This window comes from Pituophis catenifer, unplaced genomic scaffold, assembly GCF_029215685.1.
Source record: "Pituophis catenifer annectens isolate HBS135680 unplaced genomic scaffold, rPitCat1.0.hap2 SCAF_15, whole genome shotgun sequence".
NCBI lineage: Eukaryota > Metazoa > Chordata > Lepidosauria > Squamata > Colubridae > Pituophis > Pituophis catenifer.
In genome coordinates this window covers 1,845,948-1,872,345 of record NW_027256895.1, presented here as the reverse complement: position 1 = coordinate 1,872,345, position 26,398 = coordinate 1,845,948, and the positions used below count along the sequence as shown (strand labels likewise).

Below are 26,398 nucleotides of genomic sequence, written 5' to 3'. Positions count from 1 at the left end.
AGGGAGGGGAGAGAAAGAAAGAAAGAGAAAGGGAGGGAGGGTGAGAAAGAAAAAAGAGGGAAAGAAAGGGGGAGAGAGAATAGAGAAAAAGGAAGGGAGGGAGAAAAAAAGAAAGGGAGGAAGAGAGACAGAAAAAGGGAGGGAGCAAAAGAGAAAGGGGGGTGGGAGATTGAAAGAATGTGAAAGAGGAAGGGAGGGAGGGAAGGAGAGAGGGGAAAAGGAGAAAATGAGAGAAAGGGAGGGAGAGAGAAGAAAGAAAGAGAAAGGGAGGCAGGGAGAAAAAGAGAGGAAGAGAAAAGGGGAGGTAATGAAAGAGAAAAAGGGAGGGGAGAGAAAAAGAAAGGGAAAGGGAGAAAGAAAGGGAGTGAAAGGGAGAAAGGGAGGGAGAGAGAGAAAGAGAAAAAAGAGGGAAAGAGAAAGAGAGAGAGAGAGTGGAGAGAAAGGAAGGGAGAAAAAGGGAGGAAGAGAGACAGAAAAAGGGAGGGAGCAAAAGAGAGAGAAAGGGAGGGTGAGAGAGAGAGGAAAAGAAAGAGAAAGAGAAAGGGAGGGGGAGATAAAAAAAGGACGGAAGGGAAAAGAGAGGGGAAAAAGGGAGGGAGCAAAAGAGAAAGGGAGGGGAAGAGAGAGAAAGGGAAAGGAAGAGGGGGGGAAAGAGAGAGAGGGAAAGAGTCAGAGAGGGAAAATGGGGAATATAATGGTCGGGAGGAAGGGGAGTGATAAAGGGAATCCTGAGTCTGGCCCAGAACTGCAATCCGAGAAAGTGACTCTCAGAGGACACCCTCCCTAGTCTTTCCCAACTACAAGGAGGGGCAGATTCGGACATGCAGGATGCTGTTGCAATCGCCTTATGAGAAAAGTTGTCTTTGCATGCAGCACTTTGTTTTCCAGATCTGGTCTACCTTGGGGGGGGGGGTGAGGGAGAGAGAGAAAAAGGGAGAAAAAGAGAGAGAGAAAAGAGAAAGAGAGAAAAAGAGAGGCAGAAAAAAAAGAGAGAGAAAGGGACAAAGAAAAAGTGAAAAAGAATGATAGAGAAAAAGAAAGATAGAGAAAAGAGAAAGGGAGAAAAAGACAGAAAGAGAGAGAGAGAAAGAAAGAGAGGGAGAAAAAGAGAGAGAAAAGAGAAAGAGAGAAAAAGAGAGACAGAAAAAAGAGAGAAAGGGAGATAGAAAAAGTGAAAAAGAATGATAGAGAGAAGGAGAAAAAAGAAAGATAGAGAAAAGACAAAGGGAGAGAAAGACAGAAAGACGAGGGAGAAAGAGAAAGGGAGATAGAAAAAGTGAAAAAGAATGATAGAGAGAAAGAGAAAAAAGAAAGAGAAAAGACAAAGGGAGAGAAAGACAGAAAGACGAGGGAGAAAGAGAAAGGGAAAAAAAGAGAGACAGAAAAAAGAGAAAGGGAGAGAGAGAAAGTGAAAAAGAATGATAGAGAAAAAGAGAAAAAGAAAGATAGAGAAAAGACAGGGAGAGAAAGACTGAAAGACAAGAGAGAGAAAGAAAGAGAAAGGGAGAAAAAGAGAGAGAGAAGAGAGAGAGAGAAAGAGACAGAAAAAAGAAAGGGAGAGAGAAAAGGTGAAAAAGAATGATAGAGAGAAAGAGAAAAAGAAAGAGAAAAGACAGGGAGAGAAAGACAGAAAGACGAGGGAGAGAGAGAAAGAGAAAGGGAGAAAAAGAGAGACAGAAAAAAGAGAGAAAGGGAGAGAGAAAAAGTGAAAAAAGAATGATAGAGAGAAAGAGAAAAAGAGAGAGAAAAGAGAAAGGGAGAGAAAGAGAAAAAGACAGAAAAAGAGAGAGAGAGAGAGAGAAAGAGGGAGGTGTGGAAGAGAAGTCATGGATGGCGATCACCCTTGCCCACTCCGGCTGTGCCGTGTCTTCCCCATCCAGGGGGGTCTGCAGCAAGACCACCCCACTGGTTCCCCCCCCCTTGAGACCGTCCCTGTTCCTCCCCACCCAGTGCGGTTTCCTCCTTCGACTTCCGGACCTTTGACTCGGAAGGGGTGATCTTCTACGGAGACACCAGCCCCACCGTCGACTGGTTCGTCCTCGCGTTGCGTCAGGGGAAACCGATCGTGCAAATCCACAACACCCTCACCAACATCACCGTCTCCGGGGGGCGGCGTCTCGACGACGGCCAGTGGCATCGGGTAAGATTGGGGAAGGGGGGGGGCGGACGACAGGCGGTCCTCGACTTACGACCACAATCGAGACCAGAATTTCCGTTGCTAAGCGTCGTTAAGCGAGTGGCGCCTCATTTTATGACCTTTTTTTGCCACCTTTGTTGAGCGAATCACCGCAGTCGTTAAGTGAATCATGCGGCCGTTAAGCGAATCCGGCTTCCCCCATTTGACTTTGCTTGTCAGACGGTCGCACACGGGGATCGTGTGACCTCGGGACGTCATAAATGTGAGTCAGTTGTCAAGTGTCTGAATTTCGCTCACGTGACCACAGGGATAAGTGTGGTCATAAGTGTGAAACACGGTCAAGAGTCAATTTTTTTCAGCGCCGTTGTAGCTTTGAAACGGTCACTAAACAATCGGTTGTAAATCAAAAAACTATCCTTATATATTTGCTGCATCTTGTGTCGGGGAGTTCCACAGGCCAACGAGGCACTGAAATGGAGCTGGTTGTAAGTCGAGGACTACCTTTCAGATAAAGGAGACCCCTTGCCCCCTCTCTTGTTGGCCACATCCTCCTGTGGGGGTCGGATTCCGATCCTTTCCGACCCTCCTATTCGTCTATCCCCGTACGAGTCTTATCCTGTGCCTTCCGGTCAGATCACGGTGAAGAACGAAGGACACTTCGTGATGTTGTTGGTCGACGGAGATGATCAACTCACCCTCAGCCACGTCTCCCACCCGATCGTGAACCGGCCCACCCCTGAGATGCGTATCGGAGTAGGAGGCATGTTCATTTTGCCAAACGAATTGCTCGTCCCGGTAAGACCGATCTCTGTCCTCTGGTGACTGCTCCGAGATCAAAAAGTCCCCGGTGGATTCTTTTTCCCATGGTTTCATCAACCCCTCTTTTCTCGAAACCAGTGTGTCTCGAGCGTGGGGACTTTAAGAAGTGTGGACTTCAACTCCCAGAATTCCCCAGCCAGCCAACCAGCTTTGCCTGTTTTCTTTTTTTCTTCCTACCTTTTAAAGCGGAGAGATTGCAGAGGAAAGGATTATAAGAGAGTAAGCAGGCCACAATGGGTATACACCTCAAAAGGGAAGGGAACTCTGAGAGTTCAAATCCACACTTCTTAAAGCTCCCAAACTTGAGAAACACTGCTCTAAAGTAATCCAAAACGCATAAGTTTCATCCTCTCTCTTTTGCTATTCTCACAACAGCCCTGCAAGGTAGGACAGGGGGAATGAGGAGAACGGATCCAGAGTCAGCATGGGAGAAAAACGAGGATTTGAATTTGGGCTACGGCTCAAAAGACGTAGCCAATCTTTAGCTTGAGAAATAGGCCCGTCTAAAGCTTTTGGGCAGGGGTATTTGAATCATGGTTTCTTTGAGCCATGGTTTGAGCCATTCAACCTGGTTACTAGCCATCAAGTATAACTTATGAGACGTGGTGTCTGGATTTGTCCCATTGTGCTATACTAGAATTTATTGCAACAAATAGAATGGGAGCAGAGGAGAGGAGAGGAGAATAATAAAATACAGAACAGAACAGAATAGAATAATAAAATACAAAAAGAACAGAATGGAATCGAATAATAAAATACCGAATAGGAATAGAATGCAACAGAACAGAACAGAATAATAAAATACAGAACAGAATAATAAAATACAGAACAGAACAGACTAATAAAATACAGAACAGAACAGATAATAAAATACTGAAAAGGAATAGAATGCAACAGAACAGAACAGAATAATATAAATACAGAACAGAACAGAACAGAATATTAAAATACCGAATAGGAATAGAATGCAACAGAACAGAACAGAATAATATAAATACAGAACAGAACAGAACAGAATAATAAAATACCAAAAAGGAATAGAATGCAACAGAACAGAACAGAATAATAAAATACAGAACAGAACAGAATAATAAAATACAGAACAGAACAGACTAATAAAATACAGAACAGAACAGATAATAAAATACTGAAAAGGAATAGAATGCAACAGAACAGAACAGAATAATATAAATACAGAACAGAACAGAACAGAATATTAAAATACCGAATAGGAATAGAATGCAACAGAACAGAACAGAATAATAAAATACAGAACAGAATAGAACAGAATAATAAAATACCAAAAAGGAATAGAATGCAACAGAGCAGAACAGAATAATAAAATACCGAATAGGAATAGAATACAGCAGAACAGAACAATAAAATACAGAACAGAACAGAACAGAACAGAATAATAAAATACTGAATAGGAATAGAGTGCAACCGAACAGAACATATCCTCATCTTGCAACTGGCCTTGACTTACGACCGTTCAAAGTGACAACAGCCACAAAAATCATGGCTGTAAAATGGGCTCAGTCCCACGATCAATCCGTTTTATGACATCCACGACTCACGATCATGACGGGCAGGCTCCCTTACGGTCATAAACCAAGGACTCCCTTTAGAACCACAATTAATCACCAACGTCCCTCAACACCAGGAACTCCCTGCCACCCCCACCCTCCCCAAAATACCACCCCAACCCCCCAATTTCAAGAAAGGTCTTTTTGTCGTTTCCCCCTTGGCCGCCCCTCTGGTCCATCACCCCGCGACTGACGGGCGCTGCAGCTGAACCCAGCTCTGGATGGCTGCATCAGGCGCTGGGACTGGCTGAACACGAGCCAAGAGTGGCACGAGGGGGCATCCTTGCACCACCGCGACGCCAAGGTCTGTTTCGTGACCGTCCAACGTGGCAGCTTCTTCCGCGGGGACGGGCAGGCCGTCTTTGCACTGTCAGGTACGGCCGGACACCGCAGGCTGCGGAGTCCCTAGATTGGGAGGACAGGGTCCCTCGACTCCCGGCAGGGCGATGCCGGCGTCTCACCGATGGGTCGGCCTCGGTCGTTGCAGCCGCCAAACGGTGCCAGCCACGACCTCCTCTCTTGCAGGCCTCCCCAGCGGGCTCAGCCCCACCGACGGCAGCTGGCTGCTCTCCGTGCAACTGCGGATCGGGGCCGCCCCCCAGCTCAGCACCCTGCTCGCCGTTTCGGGGTTGAAGCAGCCGCCGGTCCTGCGCCTGGCCCTCCAGCACAAGGTGAGAACGGACGGGCAGAGGCGTCCAAGCGGCCCCATCCGAGAGGGCTGAGAGCGGGGGTGGGGGGGAGGGGAGGGGAGGGCTAGATGGCCATTGGGGTGCCCACCAGACGAGTTGGGCTGGGAATGTCTGCCAGGAGGGGCCGAAAAGTCAAGATGGCAGCCGCAAGATAGATGGATGGATGGATGGATAAATGGATGGAGGGATTGACGGAGGGATGGAAGGAGGAAAAGAAGGGAGGAAAGGAAGGGAGGGAGGAGGGAGGAAAGGAAGGACGGAAGGAAGGGAGGAAAGATGAATGAAAGGTTGGATGAATAAATGGAAAAATGGATGAAAGGGGAAGGAAGGAGGGATGGAGGGAAGGAAGGAAGGAAAGATGGATGAAAAGTTGGATGAATAAATGGAAGAATGGATGGGAGGGGAAGGAAGGAAGGATAGATGGAAGGATGAAATGGATGGAAGGAAGGTTGGATGGATGGAAGGATGAAATGAATGGATGGAACAAAGGAAGGAAGGAAAAAAAGAAAGATGAATGAACGGTTGGGTGAATAAATGGAAGAATGGATGGAAGGGGAAGGATGGATGGAGGGATGGAGGGATAAATGGAGGGAGGGATGGAAGGATGAAAGGAAGGGAGGGAGGAAGGGAGGAAAGATGGGTGGGATGGATGGAAGGAAGGGAGGAAAGATGAATGAGAAAAGTTGGATGAATAAATGGAAGAACGGATGGGAGGGGAAGGAAGGATAGATGGAAGGATGAAATGAACGGATGGAACAAAGGAAGGAAAGAAAGAAAGATGAATGAACGGTTGGATGGATGGATGGAAGGGGAAGGAAGGATAGATGGATGGAGCGATGGACGGATGAAATGGATGGATGGAAGGAAGGAAAGATGAATGAAAGGTTGGGTGAATAAATGGAAGAATGGATGGATGGAAGGAAGGATAGAAGGATAAAAGGATGAATGAATGAATGAATGAATGAATGAATGAATGAATGAATGAATGATCCAAAGTGGAGACTGGCGACAGTCCTCATTGAGTGCAGGGCATCATGGCCTGTGAGTGCCAAGGACCCCTTCCCTGTGGGGAGGGGGAGGAGCCATAGAAGGCGCACCCAACCCTACCTCCCCCTCCTCAACCCGGTTTGTGATCTTTCCATCCCTGCAGGATCTGATAGCCGAGCTGGGTAACCAGACAGTTCTTCAGCTCCCGCTCCCCGAAGGGGGCTGCCTGGACGCCCCCCTCCTCCTCCGCCTCACCCCCTCTTCCTTCACGCTACGTCTGGGCGACACCGAGATCTCCAAGCCCACCCCCAAGGCCGATTTCGAGAGCCTGCAACAGCTTTGGCTGAGCAACAGGGGCAGCCTGGTCATTGGGGGCGAATCTGGTACGTCCTGCCTGGAGGTTGGGGGTGGGAGGTTAGCCAGTGTAGGGCACCCCGAGTTTCTTAAATAGTTGAGATGGGCAGCCTATAAATAAAGGCACAGTAAAAAATAGTCTCCCCCTTGCAGAAGGGCTATGCATCTGCTGAATCTTGTGGCATGGAGTTCCACGGGCGAACGATCAGGGGTGAAATCCAGCAGGTTCTAATAGGTTCCGGAGAACCGGCAGCGGAAATTTTGAGTGGTTCAGAGAACCAGCAAATGCCACCTCTGGTTGGCCCCAGAGTGGGGGTGGGAATGGAGATTTTGCAGTATCCTTCCTCTGCCACGCTCACCGAGCCACGCCCACAGAACCGGTAGGGGAAAAATTTTGGATTTCACCCCTGCTAACAATGCATTGGCATTTACACGTGACCTCCCCTCCCCTGGGACGCTATGAGTTCCAGGTATATTAGTAAAAAAAGAAGCAGACATACTGCGAACTCCGGAACTTAAGATTTTAAAATTTTAAAATCTTAAGTTCCGGAGTTCGCAGTATGTCTGCTTCTATTTTTACACACACACACACACACACACACATATATATATAAATGTAAATATATTATATATATATATATAGGTATATATATATATATATAGGTATATATATATATGTAGGTATATATATGTCGGGTTTTCTCCCGCGTAAAATTGGAGGTTTCTTGGCAATGTTTCGACGAAGTCTCATTCGTCATCTTCAGGCTGGTGTTCTCGGCTTCGTGCTTCTAGGAGCAATGTGTGTGATCGCTCCTAGAAGCACGAAGCCATCTTGTGGCAGGGAGTTCCCCAGGCTAACAATGCATTGAAATGCAGCCGGATTTATATTCTGGCGAGCTTCTATTCTTTCTGACTCCTTTTTTTTTTTTTTTTTAAACGTCTTTATTTCAGGAGAGGAAAAATCTCAGGAGGCTCATTTCTTCCAGGGCTGCCTTAGCGCGATCCGGGTTCAAGGCCACGAATTGGACTTCGACGAAGCTCAGCACCGGAGCAACTCCATCTCGGCCCACAGCTGCCCCACGAGCGTGGAAGGCAAAGTCGACGGGGACGATGGGCATTAAAAAGGGATCGGCGGTGCTACTGCACGACGCGCACACCTGGACGATTTTTCCACACCTGGGCCTGTGTGTCTCCGCCTCCCTCCGTTCTGCCTTCCGTGAATGTGTGCGACTTAAGTTCCCCGTAGCCGCAACATTGGGCATGGGTGTGATTGTTGACCGTGGGGCCGCCGAATAGCTGGGTGCCAAGCCAGATTGTGGTTGTGTTGACGGACAATTGTGGGAATTGGCGGTGATGGTAATCTCCTACGGATTCCAAGTTTACTCGGCCCCTGCAGAATTAGTGTCTCGTTGTTGTATCCACGAATGTTGGTCGACCATGGGAACTTTAAGATGGACGGACTTCAATTCCCAGAATTCCCCAGCCAGCGTATCACTTTTCCATTTAATTCTAATATATCAGTTTTCCATTTCATTGTCACGCCATCTAGTTTACCTTAAGCTAGATTATTTTATTAATTTAGCTTGTCATGGGTTATTTTTTTCACTTTTCTGAAGTCAAGGTATATTACATCAACCGCATTCCCACCGTCTATTAAGAAAGTTATCCAATTAAAAAAAAAAACAATAAAGGTAGTCTAGACATATTTTTTATTGTCCTACTAGCTGATAACCCGGCGTTAACCCGGGTATTTATTTATCCCAATCCTGTATTAGACAGGAAGAGCAACTTCACCCTGAGCCCTGATTTCAGCGAGAATTAAAATAATTCAAAATGTTTTCCCTGTGCCCCGAGAAGCGATCAAGTAAAATAATACCGCCTTGTTGTTTTGCTAGCTGATCGTTTGGGATGCTTTTTTCTGATCTTGATTTAGAAGTGGCTTCTTGTCCGCGAGATATGCACTAAGTAGTTCTTTTCTCGCATGTAATCTGCGTGAAGTATGTCGTGTCGGTCTCGTAGTGGTGCCGGCAGGCCGAGTTGCAGTAATGTTTTATTGATCATGGCTGTACATCTGTCCTCAAGAATAATCGAAGCTTTGTTGAAAATGTCCAGATCTAATGTTGGATTTTCCCTTTTACCAGAGGGAGTCCCCTTGTGGCGTCCTGTGAAGCCGTTACCATGGCAACTCCGCTGTGCTGCACAGTAGAAGCCATTTTAAGGCAGTCCAGTAGAAGCCATTTTAAGGCACAACAGGCTGTATCTTAACAGGACACCACCACCCCCGAGAGGTGTTGGGGTGTCTTACCCTGACAGTATTTCTTTCCAGAGAGTAAGTCATCTGTGTACCAAGTTTGGTTGAAATTGCTCGAGGCATTCCAGAGTTATGCTGGAACATACACACACAAATACACAAAGCCATTTATATATATATAGATTTTAAATCTAGTATGTTGGGCTGCTGTGAGGTCAGATCTAGGTTTGGGATTGTGTTTTTCAACCCTTGCAGCTTGAAAACGGGTGGACTTCAACTCCCAGAATCCCCCAGGCAGCATTTCAGTTTCCCATTTAATTCTCATGCCATTCTAACCTACCTCTTTTACTCTTTTAGCTTGCCATGGGTTATTTTTTTTCCCCTCCACTTGGCTGAAATCAAGATATATTACATCTGCCGCACTCCCACCATCTATGGAGAAAGTTACCCAATCAAAATATATATCTATATCTATATCTATCTATATCTATCTATATATCTATATCTATCTATATCTATCTATATCTATCTCTCTCTCTCTCTCTATATATATATATATATATATATATGGCCACATTTATTCTTGTCCTATCCATGCTGAATTCTGGGAAATCTGTGCTTGGCTGGGGAATGCTGGGAGTTGAAGTCCAGCTGTCTTAAGATTCCCACGGTTGAGAAATATTCGTTCAGGTTCAGAGCTGGTATTTAGCCGGTTCAGACCGGTTCGCCCGAATCGGTAGCGGAAATTCCCATTCCCTCCCCACTCCAGGGGAAGGTTACTGCAAAATCCCCATTTCCTCCCTATCAGCTGGGACTCGGGAGGCAGAGAAGAGACGGGGGCGGAGCCAGTCAGAATTTTTACTACCGGTTCTCCGAACGACTCAAAATTTCCGCTACCAGTTCACCAGAACTGGTCAGAACCTGCTGAAACCCACCTCTGACCGGTAGTAACATAATGTTACTAATGTGAAACCCAACGCTATTCAGGTCGGTCCGGATTTGAAGCTAGTGCTAGTAGACTCCTCGTAACCTGTAGTAGCGACGTCTGCGTTCACACTTCCTGGGGGGGGGGGGAAATAATCATCTTCGTCGTAAGTAGCGAGAGAGTTGCAGACTTCGTTGCAACCAATAGAAAAAAAAAATGATATGAGGCACATCATTCCGATAGAAAACACAACTTGTAAATATTTTAATAAAATGGAGAGTCTAAAATCGATGGCTGCCTATTTTAAAAGGGCAGAAAGTTACAACCCCAAACAGCCTTCGGCGAGAAGACTGCGATGGGGGTTCCTCCACTTACGACCAGTCACTTAGTGACCATTTGAAGTTACAACGGATCTACCCCAGGTATACAGGAGTGGGGGGGTGTCACTCTTTGTAGAATCGTAGAATCCTAGGGCGGGAAGGGAACCTGGGAGATCATCTAGACTAGTCCAATCCACAGGAGTCCAAGGCAGGAGACCTTATTATACCATCCGGTATAATATCCAAACTTTTCTTGAAAAATCTACAAAGATGTAGATGAAGGGTGGGGAACCATGGCCCTTTTTAATGACTGGTGGACTTCAACTCCCAGAATTCCTGAGCCAGCATGGGAATTCTGGGAGTTGAAGTCCACAAGTCATTAAAAAGGGCCATGCTTTCCCATCCTGATTTATTAGTTCGATTTATATGCCGGCCTTCTCCGGAGACTCAGGGCGACTTACAATGCACTTATAGCAATAGCCTTCATTCTTTTGTGTATATACCTGCTTATTAGGGGTTTTGCCCCCCCCCAAAAGCGGTGTTTCTACAAAGTCAGCTTATTGCCCTCCACAATCCGGGTCCTCAATTTACCTACCTCGGAAGGATGGAAGGCTGAGTCAACCTCAAGCCTGGTGAGATTTGAACTCGTACTAATTGCAGGCAGCTGGCAGCTAAGTGCTAGCACTTAACAGCACTTAGTCCGCTGCACCACCAAGGCTCTTATGATATAGATGATAGATACGGTTGGGTGGGGTGGGGGGAGAGATCGTAGAAAGATAGGAGAGAGAGAGAGAGAGAGAATAGATGATTGATAGATGACAGAGACATAGACAGGAATATAGATAGAAAACAGATGCTAAATAGATAGATAGAAAGATAATGAGGGAGGGAGGGAGGGAGGGAGGGAGGGAGGGAGGGAGGGATAGATAGATAGATAGATAGATAGATAGACAGATAGATAATGAGGGAGCGAGGCAGGGAGGGATAGACAGACCGACACGATGATAGATACGTTGATAGAAAGAAAGAAAGATAGATTGATAGAAAGAAAGATAGATTGATTGATAGAAAGAAAGATAGATACATAGAAAGAAAGAAAGATAGAAAGATTGATAGAAAGAAAGATTGATAGAAAGATAGATACATTGATAGAAAGAAAGAGATTGATAGAAAGAAAGATTGATAGTTAAAAAGAAAGATAATAAGGAATGGATGGATAGATAGATAGTTAAACAGATAGATAGATAGATAGATAGATAGATAGATAGATAGATAGATAATGAGGGAGGGAGAGATGGAGGATGGATAGACCGACACGATGATAGATACATTGATAGAAAGATAGATAGATTGATAGAAAGAAAGATAGATACATAGAAAGAAATAAAGATTGATAGATAGAAAGAAGGAAAGATAGATTGATAGAAAGAAAGAAAGATTGTTTGATAGAAAGAAAGAGATTGATAGAAAGAAAGATAATAAGGAATGGATGGATAGATAGTTAGACAGACAGACAGACAGATAGATAATGAGGGAGGGAAGGAGGGATAGACAGACCGACATGATGATAGATACATAGAAAGAAAGAAAGAGAAAGATTGATAGATAGAAAGAAAGAAAGATAGATTGATAGATAGAAAGAAAGATAATAAGGGATGGATGGATAGATAGATAGTTAAACAGATAGATAGATAGATAGATAGATAGATAGATAGATAGATAGATAGATAGATAGATAATGAGGGAGGGAGAGATGGAGGATGGATAGACCGACACGATGATAGATACATTGATAGAAAGATAGATAGATTGATAGAAAGAAAGATAGATACATAGAAAGAAAGAAAGATTGATAGATAGAAAGAAGGAAAGATAGATTGATAGAAAGAAAGAAAGATTGTTTGATAGAAAGAAAGAGTTTGATAGAAAGAAAGATAATAAGGAATGGATGGATAGATAGTTAGACAGACAGACAGACAGACAGATAGATAATGAGGGAGGGAAGGAGGGATAGACAGACCGACATGATGATAGATACATAGAAAGAAAGAAAGAGAAAGATTGATAGAAAGAAAGAAAGATAGATTGATAGATAGAAAGAAAGATAATAAGGGATGGATGGATGGATGGATGGATGGATGGATGAACAGAGTTGGAAGGGCCCTTGTAGGTCATCTAGTCCAACCCCCCACCCAAGCAGATAGATAGATCGATGATCGAGAGATAGATAGATAGCGATCATAGAATCCTAGGGTCAGAAAGGACCCCAAGGGTCATCTAGCCCAACCCTCTGCTCAAGCAGGAGACCAACCTCCAGCGACGGATGGAGCCCAGCACCCGCAATTCCAGGAGTTTGCCCCTGAGTCATCCATGAATCTTACTCAAGACAAAAATCTCCCTTTGCGAGTCGGCTGTGAATCCTAAACCAGGGTTTTGGGGGGGGGGGATTTTGCACCCCCCCACTCCCCCACTCCCACCCCTGAGCTGCGGAAGGGTGCTCCGAGCGATGGGCCCCCCTTCTCCCCCACCAGGAGATCCCCACAGGCTCCTCCCTTCCTCCCTCCCCCTTCCCCACCTCTCTCCTTCCCCCGCTCTTAACCAAGAGTGACCTGGCCTGATTCGCTTTACAGGATACACAAAAAACCCACAAACACACAACACAGAGAAGGCGGAGGGAAGGATGAAATCACAAGCTCCTTTAAGGACACGAGATTAAAATAGCAACTGCGCCGGCCAGCTTGACAATAATCCATGTCTTTGCGTAGATGGTGTGTGTGGGGGGGCAGCCCCCATAAATTGCACACCCAGGCACTGGCCTCTTGCACATTTGCACTCCCTGGCAGTGTGTGTATCCAGTGCGTGATGCCACCTGACCTCTCCCCACCGCCCGTCTCCCTTGCCGTGTGCCAAAGCGTGGCAGAGACAATGACACGCCACGTCAAAAGCATTCCAGGTGGGGTGGAATTTCTCCCTACATTGTGTGTCAAATGCACACCCACAATTTTGGTGCAAGAGATTTTAAACTGCTTTCTTTCTTTCTTTCTTTCTTTCTTTCTTTCTTTCTTTCTTTCTTTCTTTCTTTTTTCTTTTTTAATTTAATTTAATTTAATTATTTATTTTATTTATTTATTTAAATTTTCATTTTATTTTAATTAAAAAAGAAAAACAAACACACACAAATACGACAGTACAATACACACAACTGATAAACGTACGTCAAGTCTTACAACTGGTATTTTAAATAATCACATCGGTAAATTATATACTTCTGTGTATATTTCTACACATTGACTTGTATACTAATATCTTAAATGCCCTCTTTAATTTACTCTTTTCCTTAATTGGTACTCAATTTTTGTCTAAATGTTCCATTTCCTTTTTTTTTGTGTCCCTATTTTTATTTTTTTTTCTCCAGCCAATCGTACCATTTTTGCCATATTAAGTAATAATTTGTTTCTTCTTTTTCTTGTATTAATTTAGTGAGTTTGTCCATTTCTGCACATTCCATAAATTTAAGGATTATTTTCTCTTCTGATGGCGTATCTCCATGTTTCCAACTCTGAGCGAATACTATTCGAGCTGCCGTTAAGATACGAGTGATTAAATATTTTATTTCTTTCTCAGTGTGTGCTGTGAATATTCCTAGTAAATAGGTTCCTGGTTTCATTTCTATTCTCTGGTTTGTAACTCCTTCTCTTTCTTTCTTTCTTTAATTAAAATACTGTGATTATCTTTCTTTGCAACGTAAAAATAGAGGGACGCTAGAAAAGTCAGAAAGAAAAGGGAGGAAAAGGAGAAGCCAGCTTTCGAAAAAAAATTTTCAAGCGCAGTAAAATGTATTATTATTTTTTCCATTCATTTATTAAATGTATATACTGCCCATCTCACCAAGAGGCAACTCCAGGTAGTCCTCAACTTACAACAGTTCATTTAATGACTGTTCAAAGTTACGACAATGCTGAAACGGCGGACTGGTGACCATTTTTTCGCACTTATGACCATTACAAATTCAGATGCTTGGTAACTGGTTCGTATTTATGACGGTGGCAGTGTCCTTGGGTTATGTGATTCCCCCTTTTGCGACCTTTGGATGAGCAACATCAACGGAGAATCCGGATTCATTTAACGACCGTGTTACTTGCTTAACGACTGCAGTGATTCGCTTAACAGTGGTGGCAAGAAAGGTCATAAAATGGAGCAAAGCTTCCCTTGACAAATGTTTCACTTAACAACATAGATTTGGGGCTCAATTGTGGTCGTAAGTCGAGGACTACCTGTATTCTCTTTCAACCAGCATGAGCAGTCCAAAAAAAAAAAAATTTCAATTTATCAGAATTCCCTTCCTGGGATAAATTAATTTTTCCATGCAGGTTTCAAAACAAAATTTCGCCTCTTGGTTCTTTAAGTAACTACATAATATATAAATTAGTCATTAGTCTATTTGATTCATTATTCATTGCACTTTTCCATGAATTTGGGTGGGGATCCCAATCAAGTAATCCCACCAGCTGGGATTACATTTATTTTTCATGTTGGCAGCTAAAAAAAGATCCTTGTAGCTCGGCTCCATTTTCAGAATGGAAATTTAACATCCGCAACTTCCCAGATGTGACGGTGTAATCAGAATCCGGAGCCTTGTAAATATTTGATGGCCCGTCTGTAAGAGAGAGTAAAAGAGAGCAACTGGGTTATTTTCACAAATGACAACAAAGATTGGAAGAGAGATTTAGAAATAGAATAGAATAGAATAGAATAGAATAGAATAGAATAGAATAGAATAGAATAGAATAGAATAGAATAGAATTTGGAATTTGGAATTTGGAATTTGGAATTCGGAATGAAATGGAATGGAATAGAAAACAATGGAACAGAACAGAATTTGGAATTCAGAATGGAATGGAAGAAGAGAAGAGAAGAGAAGAGAAGAGAAGAGAAGAGAAGAGAAGAGAAGAGAAGAGAAGAGAAGAGAAGAGAACTCGGAATTCTGAATTCGGAATTCGGAATTCGGAATTCGGAATTCGGAATGAAATGGAATGGAATAGAAAACAATGGAACAGAACAGAACAGAATTTGGAATTCAGAATGGAATGGAAGAGAAGAGAAGAGAAGAGAAGAGAAGAGAAGAGAAGAGAAGAGAAGAGAAGAGAAGAGAACTCGGAATTCGGAATTCGGAATGGAATGGAATGGAATGGAAAACAATGGAATAGAACAGAACAGAACAGAACAGAGCAGAACAGAACAGAATGCAACCGTCATAAATCTGAGTTGCTGGCCAAGCGTCTGAATTTTGATCATGTGACCATAGGGTCATGTGAGAAATGGTCATAAGCCACTTTTTGCAGTGCTGTTTTAACTTTGAATGGTCAGTAAACGAGCCGTTGTAAATCGAGAACTACCTGCATTTCTTCTTTTTTTGCTTAACTTCTGTTTGGCTGATCTATTTTAGATTAATGTGAAATACCACTTGTTACCACCAGGTGGCGCCTAGAACTTGCAATGTTTCTCCTGCTTCTCCACTTCAAGATGGGTGGACTTCAACTCCCAGAATTCCCCAGCCAGCATGGCTTCCTCCTCATCTGTGATAATTAAAAGTCTCTTCCTAGGCCCAGGCACTCAGAACATGCTCAGGAAACCAGCAACCCTTCCCAGGGGATCAGTCTGAGGGTGGGACTCCCAGAATTCCAGTCAGCCAGCTAGGAATTCTGGGAATAAATCTTCCCACACAGTTACAGATTAGGAAAATTAGGGCAATCGTCAGGAATATAGGCCATGCTGACTTTCGCATGCTGGCTGGGGAATGCTGGGAGTTGAAGTCCACCCCTCTTAAAGCGAACTAGCTGGGGGATTCTGGGAGTTGAAGTCCTCCCCTTTTAAAGGATAGCTGAGGGATTCTGGGAGTTGAAGTCCTCCCCTCTTAAAGCGAACTAGCTGGGGGATTCTGGGAGTTGAAGTCAACTCCTCTTAAAGAATGTCTGGGGGATTCTGGGAGTTGAAGTCCACCCCTCTTAAAGCGAACTAGCTGGGGGATTCTGGGAGTTGAAGTCCTCCCCTTTTAAAGGATAGCTGAGGGATTCTGGGAGTTGAAGTCCTCCCCTCTTAAAGCGAACTAGCTGGGGGATTCTGGGAGTTGAAGTCCATTCCTCTTAAAGAATAGCTGGGGGATTCTGGGAGTTGAAGTCAACTCCTCTTAAAGAATGTCTGGGGAATTCTGGGAGTTGAAGTTCACCCCTCTTAAAGCGAACTAGCTGGGGGATTCTGGGAGTTGAAGTCCATTCCTCTTAAAGAATAGCTGAGGGATTCTGGGAGTTGAAGTCCTCCCCTCTTAAAGAATGTCTGGGGAATTCTGGGAGTTGAAGTTCACCCCTCTTAAAGCGAACTAGCTGGGGGATTCTGGGAATTGAAGTCCACCCCTCTTCAAGTTTCCAACGGCGACGAAACCTATACAGGGCCTGTGAGAAAGCCATGGTGGAAAGCACAGCCGTCCCAGCAACCACCAGAAGAGGCGAGGCCCAGCCTCTGAGCTGAACCTCTCCTCCCTAAAGACGTGGCATGACGTCAGATCTCATCGAGGAAGAGAAAGCTTTTGTCTTAAAGTTCACGCAGGGGGAAAATGGAAGCGCAGCCACGAAGGAACAGGGGCTGCTGACCGACTACCCCTTGCCCTCCTGTCACCCCCATTCCCCCTGCAGCAACAAACCATGATTTGCAAACCGGAGAAAACTGGTTTAGGGTCCTCCCTGTCCCCCCCACACCCCACCTTCCACCCGCTGGATTCCTGCCGAGCTGGTTTGGGTCAGTGGCCTGGGGGGAAATGCAGAATCCAGGAAAGGGGAGAGGACAAGAAAATCTCCATTCTTGCAAGGCTGACACGCATCTCTGTGTGTTTTTGTGTGTCTGTGTGTGTGTGTTTTTTGTGTGTCTGTGTGTGTGTGTTTTTGTGTGTCTGTGTGCATTCAGCACCTTGCCCTGCAGTGTTGACCTCTGGCACTAGTCTTGAAACATCCCAATGAAAATACGTCTGGTCCTCTACTTACGACGGTTCGTTTAGCGACCGTTCGAAGCCCCCAACGGACCTGGAAAAAGGGACTTAGGGCCGTGTTTCACACTTACGCCCGTCGCACGTCACGTCATCACAATCCAGACGCTCGGCGAGGCCAACTCGTATTTACGACGGTCGCAACGTCCTGGGGGGGCGGGGGAGGGGTTGTGTGTCACGCGATTCCCCCCCTTTTGAGACCGCCGGACCAGCGAAGTCGCCGGGGAAGCCAGATTCACTTAACAACCGTGTCGCCGACTTAACAGCTGCAGCGATTCACTTAATCACGGTCTCTCGCTTAGCAACGGAAATGGCCCAGGCGTCTGAATCTTGACGCTGCGACGGTCGTTAAGTGCGAAAAACACAGCCCTAATTCCTCCTTTTTTTCCAGCGACGTTGTGACATCAAACGGTCGCTAAACGGACCGTTGTAAGTCGAGGACTCCCGGTATCTGAATCAATATAATTAAATTCAGAAATATTCCGCCGTCAAAAAGAGAAGACGGACGACCGTCGACGAGGAAAAAAAATCTGGTTTATTTCATCCCTGCCGGGAATCTGAAGGGATTAACCTCAATTCCCCAGGGAGGGGAGAAACCAGGATCCTGGGTTCAAATTCCACCCGGGGGCGATTCCTACTTTCCTGTGTCGCATCATTGGCCTGGCACTTAACCCAGATTCCAGGAAGAGGAAAGAAACTTCGGTGACAATGCCAGCGCAGAGGTATGTGTGTATGTGTGGAGGATGTGGGTCAGGGATTTCGGTGCCTGCCCACTTCTCAAGAAAAGGGGGGGGCTGAGTCTTTTCTAGCCCACTTGTGTCACCCCCAAATTTGGGGGAGTGCCCCCCCAATGCTAGAGTGCTTGGCGCTTCCCCGGACTCCTTCTCTGGTGCCAGCTTGAAAGCAGCTCTGTTGAGCTGAATGGGGTCAGTGCTGGACCACGTTTCCCAGAATCCCCCATTTTGGGCCCTGCCCGCAAGGCATTGTGGGAGCTGTAGTTCCCCCCCCCTCACCCCCGTCTGGACGGCACAGATTTGCCTGTTCAGCTGCCCTTTGGCGACCCTTTTCCAATTCCTCGACTTTTCATGCAAAATCAAGTCCATGGGGGGGGGGGAGTTCGATTCGCTTAACGACCGTCGCCCGATTCATGCAAACAACTGCAGGAATTCGCTTAACCATGACCTGATTCACGGCCACGACGAGGATTCACTTATCCACCGTGGCAAAAAAAAAAAAAAAAAAAGGCTCATAAAATTTGCGTGCTTAACAATTGCCTTCTTTAACAACGGAAATTTTTGCTCCAATTGTGGTCGTAAGTCGGGGGCATGCCGGCTGGGGAATTCTGGGAGTTGAAGTCCACACGTTTTGAAGTGGCCAAGTTTGGAGACATTTGGAGGCATTTTTTAAAATGTTGGTAACTTTTAAGATGTGCGGACTTCAACTCCCAGAATTCCCCAGTCAAGATGGCTGGCTGGGGAATTCTGGGAGTTGAAGTCTACAAGGCCTGGAAGTCGCTATGATTGAACTGACTGGGGGATTCTGGGAATTAAAGTCCACCGGTCTTAAAATTGCAAAGGTTGGACTAGTTGGGGAATTCTGGGAGTTGAAGTCCAGAGGTTGGGAAGTCGCTACGATTGAACTGAGTGGGGAATTCTGGGAGTTGAAGTCCACAGGTCGGGAAGTTGCCAAATTTGGACTGGCTGAGGCATTCTGGGAGTTGAAGTCCACACCTTTTAAAATCGCCAAGGTTGGAGACAACGTTTTTTCAATACTGGCAACTTTGATGACATTTGGACTTCAACTCCCAGAATTCCCCAGTCGAGAGGGCTGGCTTGGGGGGATTCTGGGAGTTGAAGTCCACGCGTCTTAAAATCGCTACGATTTGAACTGACTGGGGGAATTCTGGGAATTGAAATCCACGCATCTTAAAATCACTAAAAGTTGGAGATCCCTGTCCTAGAACAGCGTTTTTTTTTTTCAATCGTGGCAACTTCAAGATTGGGGGATTCTGGGAGATGAAGTCCCCAGGTCTTAAAATCGCCAAAGTCGGACCGATTGGGGGATTCTGGGAGTTGAAGTCCACCAGTCACCTAGTTCCCCAGGTTGGACACCCCCTGGCAGAAGGCAAGCTAGTCCTTCCTCTCTCCCATTGCAATTCCCCTTCCACCATTGCTGTGTGACCCAAATTATGTTGGGGTGCCCCGTAATCGGGGTTCATGAGGGCGGGGTCCTATTGATTGATAGGCCGGGCTGCTTCCTGTCCCGCCGGTAACGGAGATACCATAGAGCAGTGTTTCTCAACCTTGGTAGCTTGAAGAGGGGTGGACTTCAACTCCCAGAATTCCCCAGCCAGCATGGCTTCCTCCTCATCTGTGATAATTAAAAGCCTTGACCCTGTTAAAAGCCTCTTCTTAGGCCCAGGCACTCAGAACATGCTCAGGAAACCAGCAACCCTTCCCAGGGGATCAGTCTGAGGGTGGAACTCCCAGAATTCCAGTCAGCCAGTTAGGAATTCTGGGAATAAATCTTCCCACACAGTTACAGATTAGGAAAATTAGGGCAATCGTCAGGAATATAGGCCATGCTGACTTTCGCATGCTGGCTGGGGAATTCTGGGAGTTGAAGTCCACCCCTCTTAAAGTGAACTAGCTGGGGGATTCTGGGAGTTGAAGTCCTCCCCTCTTAAAGCAGTCTAGCTGAGGGACTCTGGGAGTTGAAGTCCACCCCTCTTAAAGCGAACTAGCTGGGGGATTCTGGGAGTTGAAGTCCACTCCTCTTAAAGCAGACTAGCTGGGGGATTCTGGGAGTTGAAGTCCACTCCTCTTAAAGCAGACTAGCTAAGGAATTCTGGGAGTTGAAGTCCACCCCTATTAAAGCGAACTAGCTGGGGGATTCTGGGAGTTGAAGTCCACTCCTCTTAAAGCAGACTAGCTAAGGAATTCTGGGAGTTGAAGTCCACCCCTATTAAAGCGAACTAGCTGGGGGATTCTGGGAGTTGAAGTCCACTCCTCTCAAAGCAGACTAGCTAAGGAATTCTGGGAGTTGAAGTCCACCCCTCTTAAAGCGAACTAGCTGGGGAATTCTGGGGGTTGAAGTCCACCCCTCTTAAAGCAGACTAGCTGGGGGATTCTGGGAGTTGAAGTCCACTCCTCTTAAAGCAGACTAGCTGGGGGATTCTGGGAGTTGAAGTCCACTCCTCTTAAAGCAGACTAGCTAAGGAATTCTGGGAGTTGAAGTCCACCCCTATTAAAGCGAACTAGCTGGGGGATTCTGGGAGTTGAAGTCCACTCCTCTCAAAGCAGACTAGCTAAGGAATTCTGGGAGTTGAAGTCCACCCCTCTTAAAGCGAACTAGCTGGGGGATTCTGGGAGTTGAAGTCCACTCCTCTTAAAGCGAACTAGCTAAGGAATTCTGGGAGTTGAAGTCCACCCCTCTTAAAGCGAACTAGCTGGGGGATTCTGGGAGTTGAAGTCCACCCCTCTTAAAGCGAACTAGCTTGGGGATTCTGGGAGTTGAAGTCCACTCCTCTTAAAGCAGACTAGCTGGGGGATTCTGGGAGTTGAAGTCCACCCCTCTTAAAGCGAACTAGCTTGGGGATTCTGGGAGTTGAAGTCCACCCCTCTTCAACTGAGTGTTGAGAAACACTACCATAGAGAGTAAATTCAAAAGAGGATATTATGCCGGTATTCAAATTGGGGGTGTCCAAATTCTGAGGTCACCCTGCCCCGTCCTTGCACAGGCCAGGCGGAGCTCGGAAAAATAAACGAGGTATCGTTGTGTCTCAACACTTAATTAACGACGACAATAACAACCCACAGGCGTGGTGATATTTTGTTTCCTCCCCGGCCGGGTTTCTATCCGTCCGTCGGAGGAATGAGGAGGTGGCATAAATTGGGGCAGGAGTGCAAGGAGTGCAAACGGGATCGCCGGACCTTGATATGCGCAGGCAGTCCTCGAACTTATGACCGCAATGACAGCCGTCGCTGAGCGAGACGGCGGCGAAGTCAGCGTTCCCGTTTCGCGACTTTCCTTGCTGCCCGTTTTGTTAAGGGAATTCGCCGCCGCTTTAAATCGGGGGGACCACGATGAGAGCCGGTCGCTGAGCGAGACGGTTGTTAAGGGAACGTCGCCCCGTTTCGCGACCTTCCTTGCCGCCGTTATTCCTCGCTGCCACTTTAAATCAGGTTGTTAAAGGAGTCTGGCTCCCCCCCCACTTGACTTTGCTCATGGGAAGGTCGCAAAAAGGGATCACGTGACACCCTGCCCCCGGGACACTACGACGGTCATAAATATGAGTCAGTGGCCAAGCGTCTTGAGTTTTGATCATGTGATCATAGGGTTGCTGCAACGGTTGTTAAGTGTGAAAAAGTCCATTTTTACAGTGCCGTTGTAACTTTGGATGGTCACTAAGTGGACTGTCGTAAGTCGAGGACTCTCTGTACTCTTGGCGCAGGAAAGACAGGAGGGTTCTGGCTGCAAGAGGTTCATTCACCACTTGCAAACCTTGTTTGCTGAGGCGTTCGGTGCAAACCCCCAATTTTGCACATGTCTGTATTCCAGTTTACAGATAGTCCTCGACTTATGACCAAAACAGGGGCCGGAATTTCCAGTCACTAAGTGATACAATCGGTTAGGCAAGTCATGACGTAACCGGACCCGATTTTGCAAACAATTTTTTTCATCACGGGTTGCAAAGTGAATCATATGGTCCTTAAGCGAAGCCCATTTTGGGAAGGGCGTTACACAGTTGTTAAGTGAATCAGATGGTCGTTAAACGAATCCAGTTTCCCTGATTGGTCAGACGCCGGATGGGAAGGTTTCAAATTGCGTTCGGGTGACCGCAGGATGCGGCAACCGTCGTAAATCTGAGACAGTGGCCAAGTACCCAAATTGTCATCACATGGCTGCAGGAGCGGGTCAACGGTCATAACTCTGAGGACAAGTCACGTTTTCCCAGCTTTGTCGTAACTTAGAACTGTCATAAAATGAATCGTTGTAAATCAAGGACTCCCTGAAGTTATTCTGAAGGGAGTTATCCAAGAGAAAGCAGGATATGCCGGCCAGAGTAACTCATTACAGGCAGTCCTCGACTTACAACGATTCGCTTCAAAATTACAACGGGACTGAAAAAAAACAACTCATGACCATGTTTCACACTTACGACCATTGCGGCCTCCCCCATAGTCACGCGATTTACATTCTGATGCTTGACAACTGATTCACACTTAACGACGGTTGCAGTGTCCCCGGCGGGAAGGGGTGGCTCTCACGTGATTCCCATTTTACGACCGCCTGACGAGCAAAGTCAGCGATCCACTTAACGGCGGCGGCAAACAAAGTCGTAAAACGGGGGCCAGCAGCACCCGCTTAACCGACGTCTCGCTTCGCGGTGTCAATTTTGGGCTGCGTTGTGGTCATAAATCGGGGACGACCTGGAGCAAAGTGAGAGCCCCATTCATTCAATCAATAAAATAAGTTAAAAAATTTCGTTTTGAGAAAATGAACCTCAAACGTTTGCGCATTTCTTACTTCCAACGGGCTCGTGTGGGAGATCCGGGTTCGAATCCCACTCAAGCCCACCCTGGGAAATCAAAGTCCTCCTTCCCTCTCAAAAGCCGTCCTTCTGTGGGTCACTGCAGGAAGGAGATTACGCAGGATCTAATCGAATGCAGATGAAATGCGGGGATGAGAGATCCTGTCGGATTTATCGGGATTAGCCAGCCTGGTAAAACAGAATATTTTAAGAGCTTTGCAAACAGTCAAAATGCTGGAATTGACGTCCTTGCAGCTGAATCCGTAGCAGACGAAGGCAAGTTGGTCATAAAATGAGGACCCACGTCCTTTTTCCCTCCCTGGATCTTCTCCAAATCTTCTCACAATCCGCCCAGAGACCCCCCCCCTCTCCCCCAATCCCGTCTGCGGATTTGGATAAGTGGGCGAAAGAAAAAGCATTTTCTTTCCGAAGCCGGCAGATCAATTTCCCTTAACAGTAACAGAGTTGGAAGGAACCTTGGGAGGTCATCTAGCCCAACCCCCTGCTGACGCAGGAGAACTGTACTAGGGAGGGATTCGAACCACCGAACTGCCGACCTTTCTGATCGACAAGCTCAGTGTCTTAGCCACTGAGCCACCTAGTCAGGCTGGGTCGCTGAACTCATTGATCGATGATAAGACATGTGGATTTCCATTCCCAGAATTCCCCCCTCCCCAAAATTGAACCTGTGTTTTTTTTTTTAATTTAATAGACGGTGGGAAGGTGGCGGATGTAATATACCTTGATTTCAGCAAAGTGAAAAAAACAACAATCCATGACAATTTAATAAACAAAAGTGGAATAGAAGGCGCTATTAAGTGGAAAATTCATCTGCTGACTGGGGGATTCTGGGAGTTGAAGTCCACCCAACTTCAAGCTGCTACGGTTGAAAATCACTCTACCAAACCTTGATCTGAACTCACGGCCCGACATACTAGATTTAAAATAAGTCAAGAACAAATGTGGTTAGATTACGGTTTATCCGCCTATTTTTAATCGGGTAAATTTCTTAATAGACAGTGGGAATGCAGTAGATGTAATATATCTTGATTTCAGAAAAGTGTAAAAAAAAATAACCCACCACCACCTAAATTAATAAACAAGTTAAAAAGTGAGACAGGCAGCATGAGAATATTTTGCCCGGGGTAACTTAATAGACGGTGGGAATGCAGTAGATGTAATATATCTTGATTTCAGAAAAGTGTAAAAAAAAAAATAACCCACCACCACCTAAATTAATAAACAAGTTAAAAAGTGAGACAGACAGCATGAGAATACTTTGCCCGGGTAATTTAATAGACGGTGGGAATGCAGTAGATGTAATATATCTTGATTTCAGAAAAATGTAAAAAGAAAAAAAATAACCCCACTACCAACTAAATTAATAAACAAGTTAAAAAAGTGAGACAGACGGCATGAAAATACTTTGACCGGGTAAGTTAATAGACGGTGGGAATGCAGTAGATGTAATATATCTTGATTTCAGAAAGTGTAAAAAAAAATAACCCACCACCAACTAAATTAATAAACAAGTTAAAAAGTGAGACAGACAGCATGAGAATATTTTGCCGCGGGTAACTTAATAGATGGTGGGAATGCAGTAGATGTAATATATCTTGATTGATTAAAAAAAAAATAACCCACCACCACCTAAATTAATAAACAAGTTAAAAAGCGAGACAGATGGCATGAGAATTAAGCGGGAAAACTGATCTGGTGGACTGGGGGATTCTGGGAGTTGAAGTCCATCCGTCTTCAAGCTGCCAAGGTCGAAAAAACCTTACAGCCCAACATTTAAAATAGGGGCAAGCATAATAAGGCTGGCTAGGTGGCTCAGTGGCTAAGATGCTGAGCTTGTCGATCAGAAAGGTTGGCAGTTTGGTGGTTCGAATCTCTAGCAGTGGGTTGGACTGGATGACCTCCGGAGGGCCCTTCCCACTCTGTTAACTGTTAAATATTGGTAGGCTACTTTATTACATTTTTTTTTTTTTGATGGGGTCATTTTCTTAATAGATGGTGGGAATGGCAATATATCTGGACTTTCAGCAAAGTGAGGGGGTGTGGGAAAAATAAACCAGGACAAGTTAAATTAATAACCAGGTTAAAAGTGGGCTAGAGGGCATGATGATAACCTGCTAACTGTGGGATTCTGGGAGTTGAAGTCCATCCATCTTCAAAGCTGTCCAGGTATGGGAAGGGGGTTCCGGGCCAGGGTCCTCCCCCCCTCCATGCCCCCCCCAGGGGAAAACAGATTTTGCAAACAAAAAAAAACTGATAGGGAAATAGCTCCATCAAGAGCCAAGATAAGACCTCAAAGGTCTCCTTTCCTGTGGGTGTGGGGTTTTTTTTTTTTTTTAGGAATTGCAAATCGGAGGGGAGGGGGGATATTTTAATGAGGAGGGGGGCTTTCAAAGTGTGGAGGGCCGGGTGGAAAATCCCTGAAGGGCACACCTATCTCCCCTTTCAAAAGCCTTACTAAGGGAGAGGATGATGGGAGGGGAGATCATTTCAAATATTTTTGCCACCTGGCCTACCTCGCAGGATTGTTGGGAGGAATGGAGCCAGGCCAGAAGGATTGCGTCTGTCACAACTGGAACGATCGTTGCTTATTTTTGCCAGTCATGTTATTTCTATTTGCAGGTCTTTCTTTGTTGTGTTGTTATTACATTTATTTTGCCACTCCAGTCAACTCGGGGTGCCTTACACAATTTTCTTTCTTTCTTTCTTTCTTTCTTTCTTTCTTTCTTTCTTTCTTTCTTCTTCTTTCTTTCCTTTCTTTCTTTCTTTCTTCCTTCCTTCCATCCTTTCCTCTTTCCCTCCTTTCTTTCTTTCCTTCTTTCCTTTCCTTTCCTTTTCTGTTTTTTCTTTCTGTTTCTCTTTTTTCCTCTATTTCTCTCTCTTGCTTTCCTCTTGCTTTTTCTTTTTGCTCTTCCTTCTTTATTTATTTATTTGTTCAACTTGTATGCCGCCTTTCTCTGAAGACTCAAAGCAGCTTCCTTCCTTCCTTCCTTCTTCCTTCCTTCCTTCCTCATAACTTCCATGGTCTTTAGTTGAAGTATTTTCTTTTTCTTTCTTTCTTCCTTCCTTCCTTCTTTCCTTCCGTTTCTGCTTCTTGTTTCTTTCTTGTTTCTTTCTTTTCTTTCTTTCTTCTTTCTTTCTTTCTTTCTTTCCTCTCTTTTTCTTTCTCATTTTCCTTCCTTCCTTCCTTCCTTCCTTCCTTCCTTCCTTCCTTCCTTCCTTCCTTCCTTCCTTCCTTTCCCTCCTTCCTTTCCTTTCTTTCTTTCCTTCCTTCCTTCCCCTTCCTTTCTCATAACTTCAATGTTCTTTAGTTAAAGTATTTTCTTTTTCTCTTCCTTCCTTCCTTCCTTCCTTCCCTTTCTGCTTCTTGTTTCTTTCTTTTCTTTTCTTTCTTTCTTCTTTCTTCTTTCCTTTTTCTTTCTCATTTTCCTTCTTTCCCTTTTCTTTCTTTCTTTCTTTCTTTCTTTCTTTCTTTCTTTTCTTTCTTTTTCTTTCTTTCTTTCCTTTCTTTCCTTTCCTTCCTTCCTTCCTTTCCCTTGAGCCTTTGAAAGAAAGGAGAATTTTTAATTTTGGGCGTCCTCGTGAGGTAAGAGGACAGAAGAGCTGGCTGGACTAGTTCCCAGTGGCCTGAATGTCCTTTCTGTGGAGCTGACCGAGATGTTTTTCCCCTTATCAGAAAAACCTTTCTTCACCTATCTATTAAAATGTTCCTTCCTCATTTTCCCCCCCCCTTTGTAGCATTC

At 45.3% G+C, this 26,398-nt stretch overlaps 1 protein-coding gene across 1 annotated transcript in view; it reads left to right on the top strand.

The window, feature by feature from the left end:
• Positions 1–9,894, top strand: part of SHBG (sex hormone binding globulin) — a 12,378-nt gene extending 2,484 nt beyond the window's left edge. Inside the window, exons 3-8 of the mRNA XM_070953990.1 lie at positions 1,951–2,140; positions 2,771–2,932; positions 4,748–4,916; positions 5,068–5,213; positions 6,382–6,601; positions 7,524–9,894. Of these exons, the coding sequence (XP_070810091.1) occupies positions 1,951–2,140; positions 2,771–2,932; positions 4,748–4,916; positions 5,068–5,213; positions 6,382–6,601; positions 7,524–7,693 (1,057 nt within the window). The 3' untranslated portion in view covers positions 7,694–9,894. The remainder of the gene's footprint in view (positions 1–1,950; positions 2,141–2,770; positions 2,933–4,747; positions 4,917–5,067; positions 5,214–6,381; positions 6,602–7,523) is intronic.
• Positions 9,895–26,398: the final 16,504 nt, after the last annotated feature.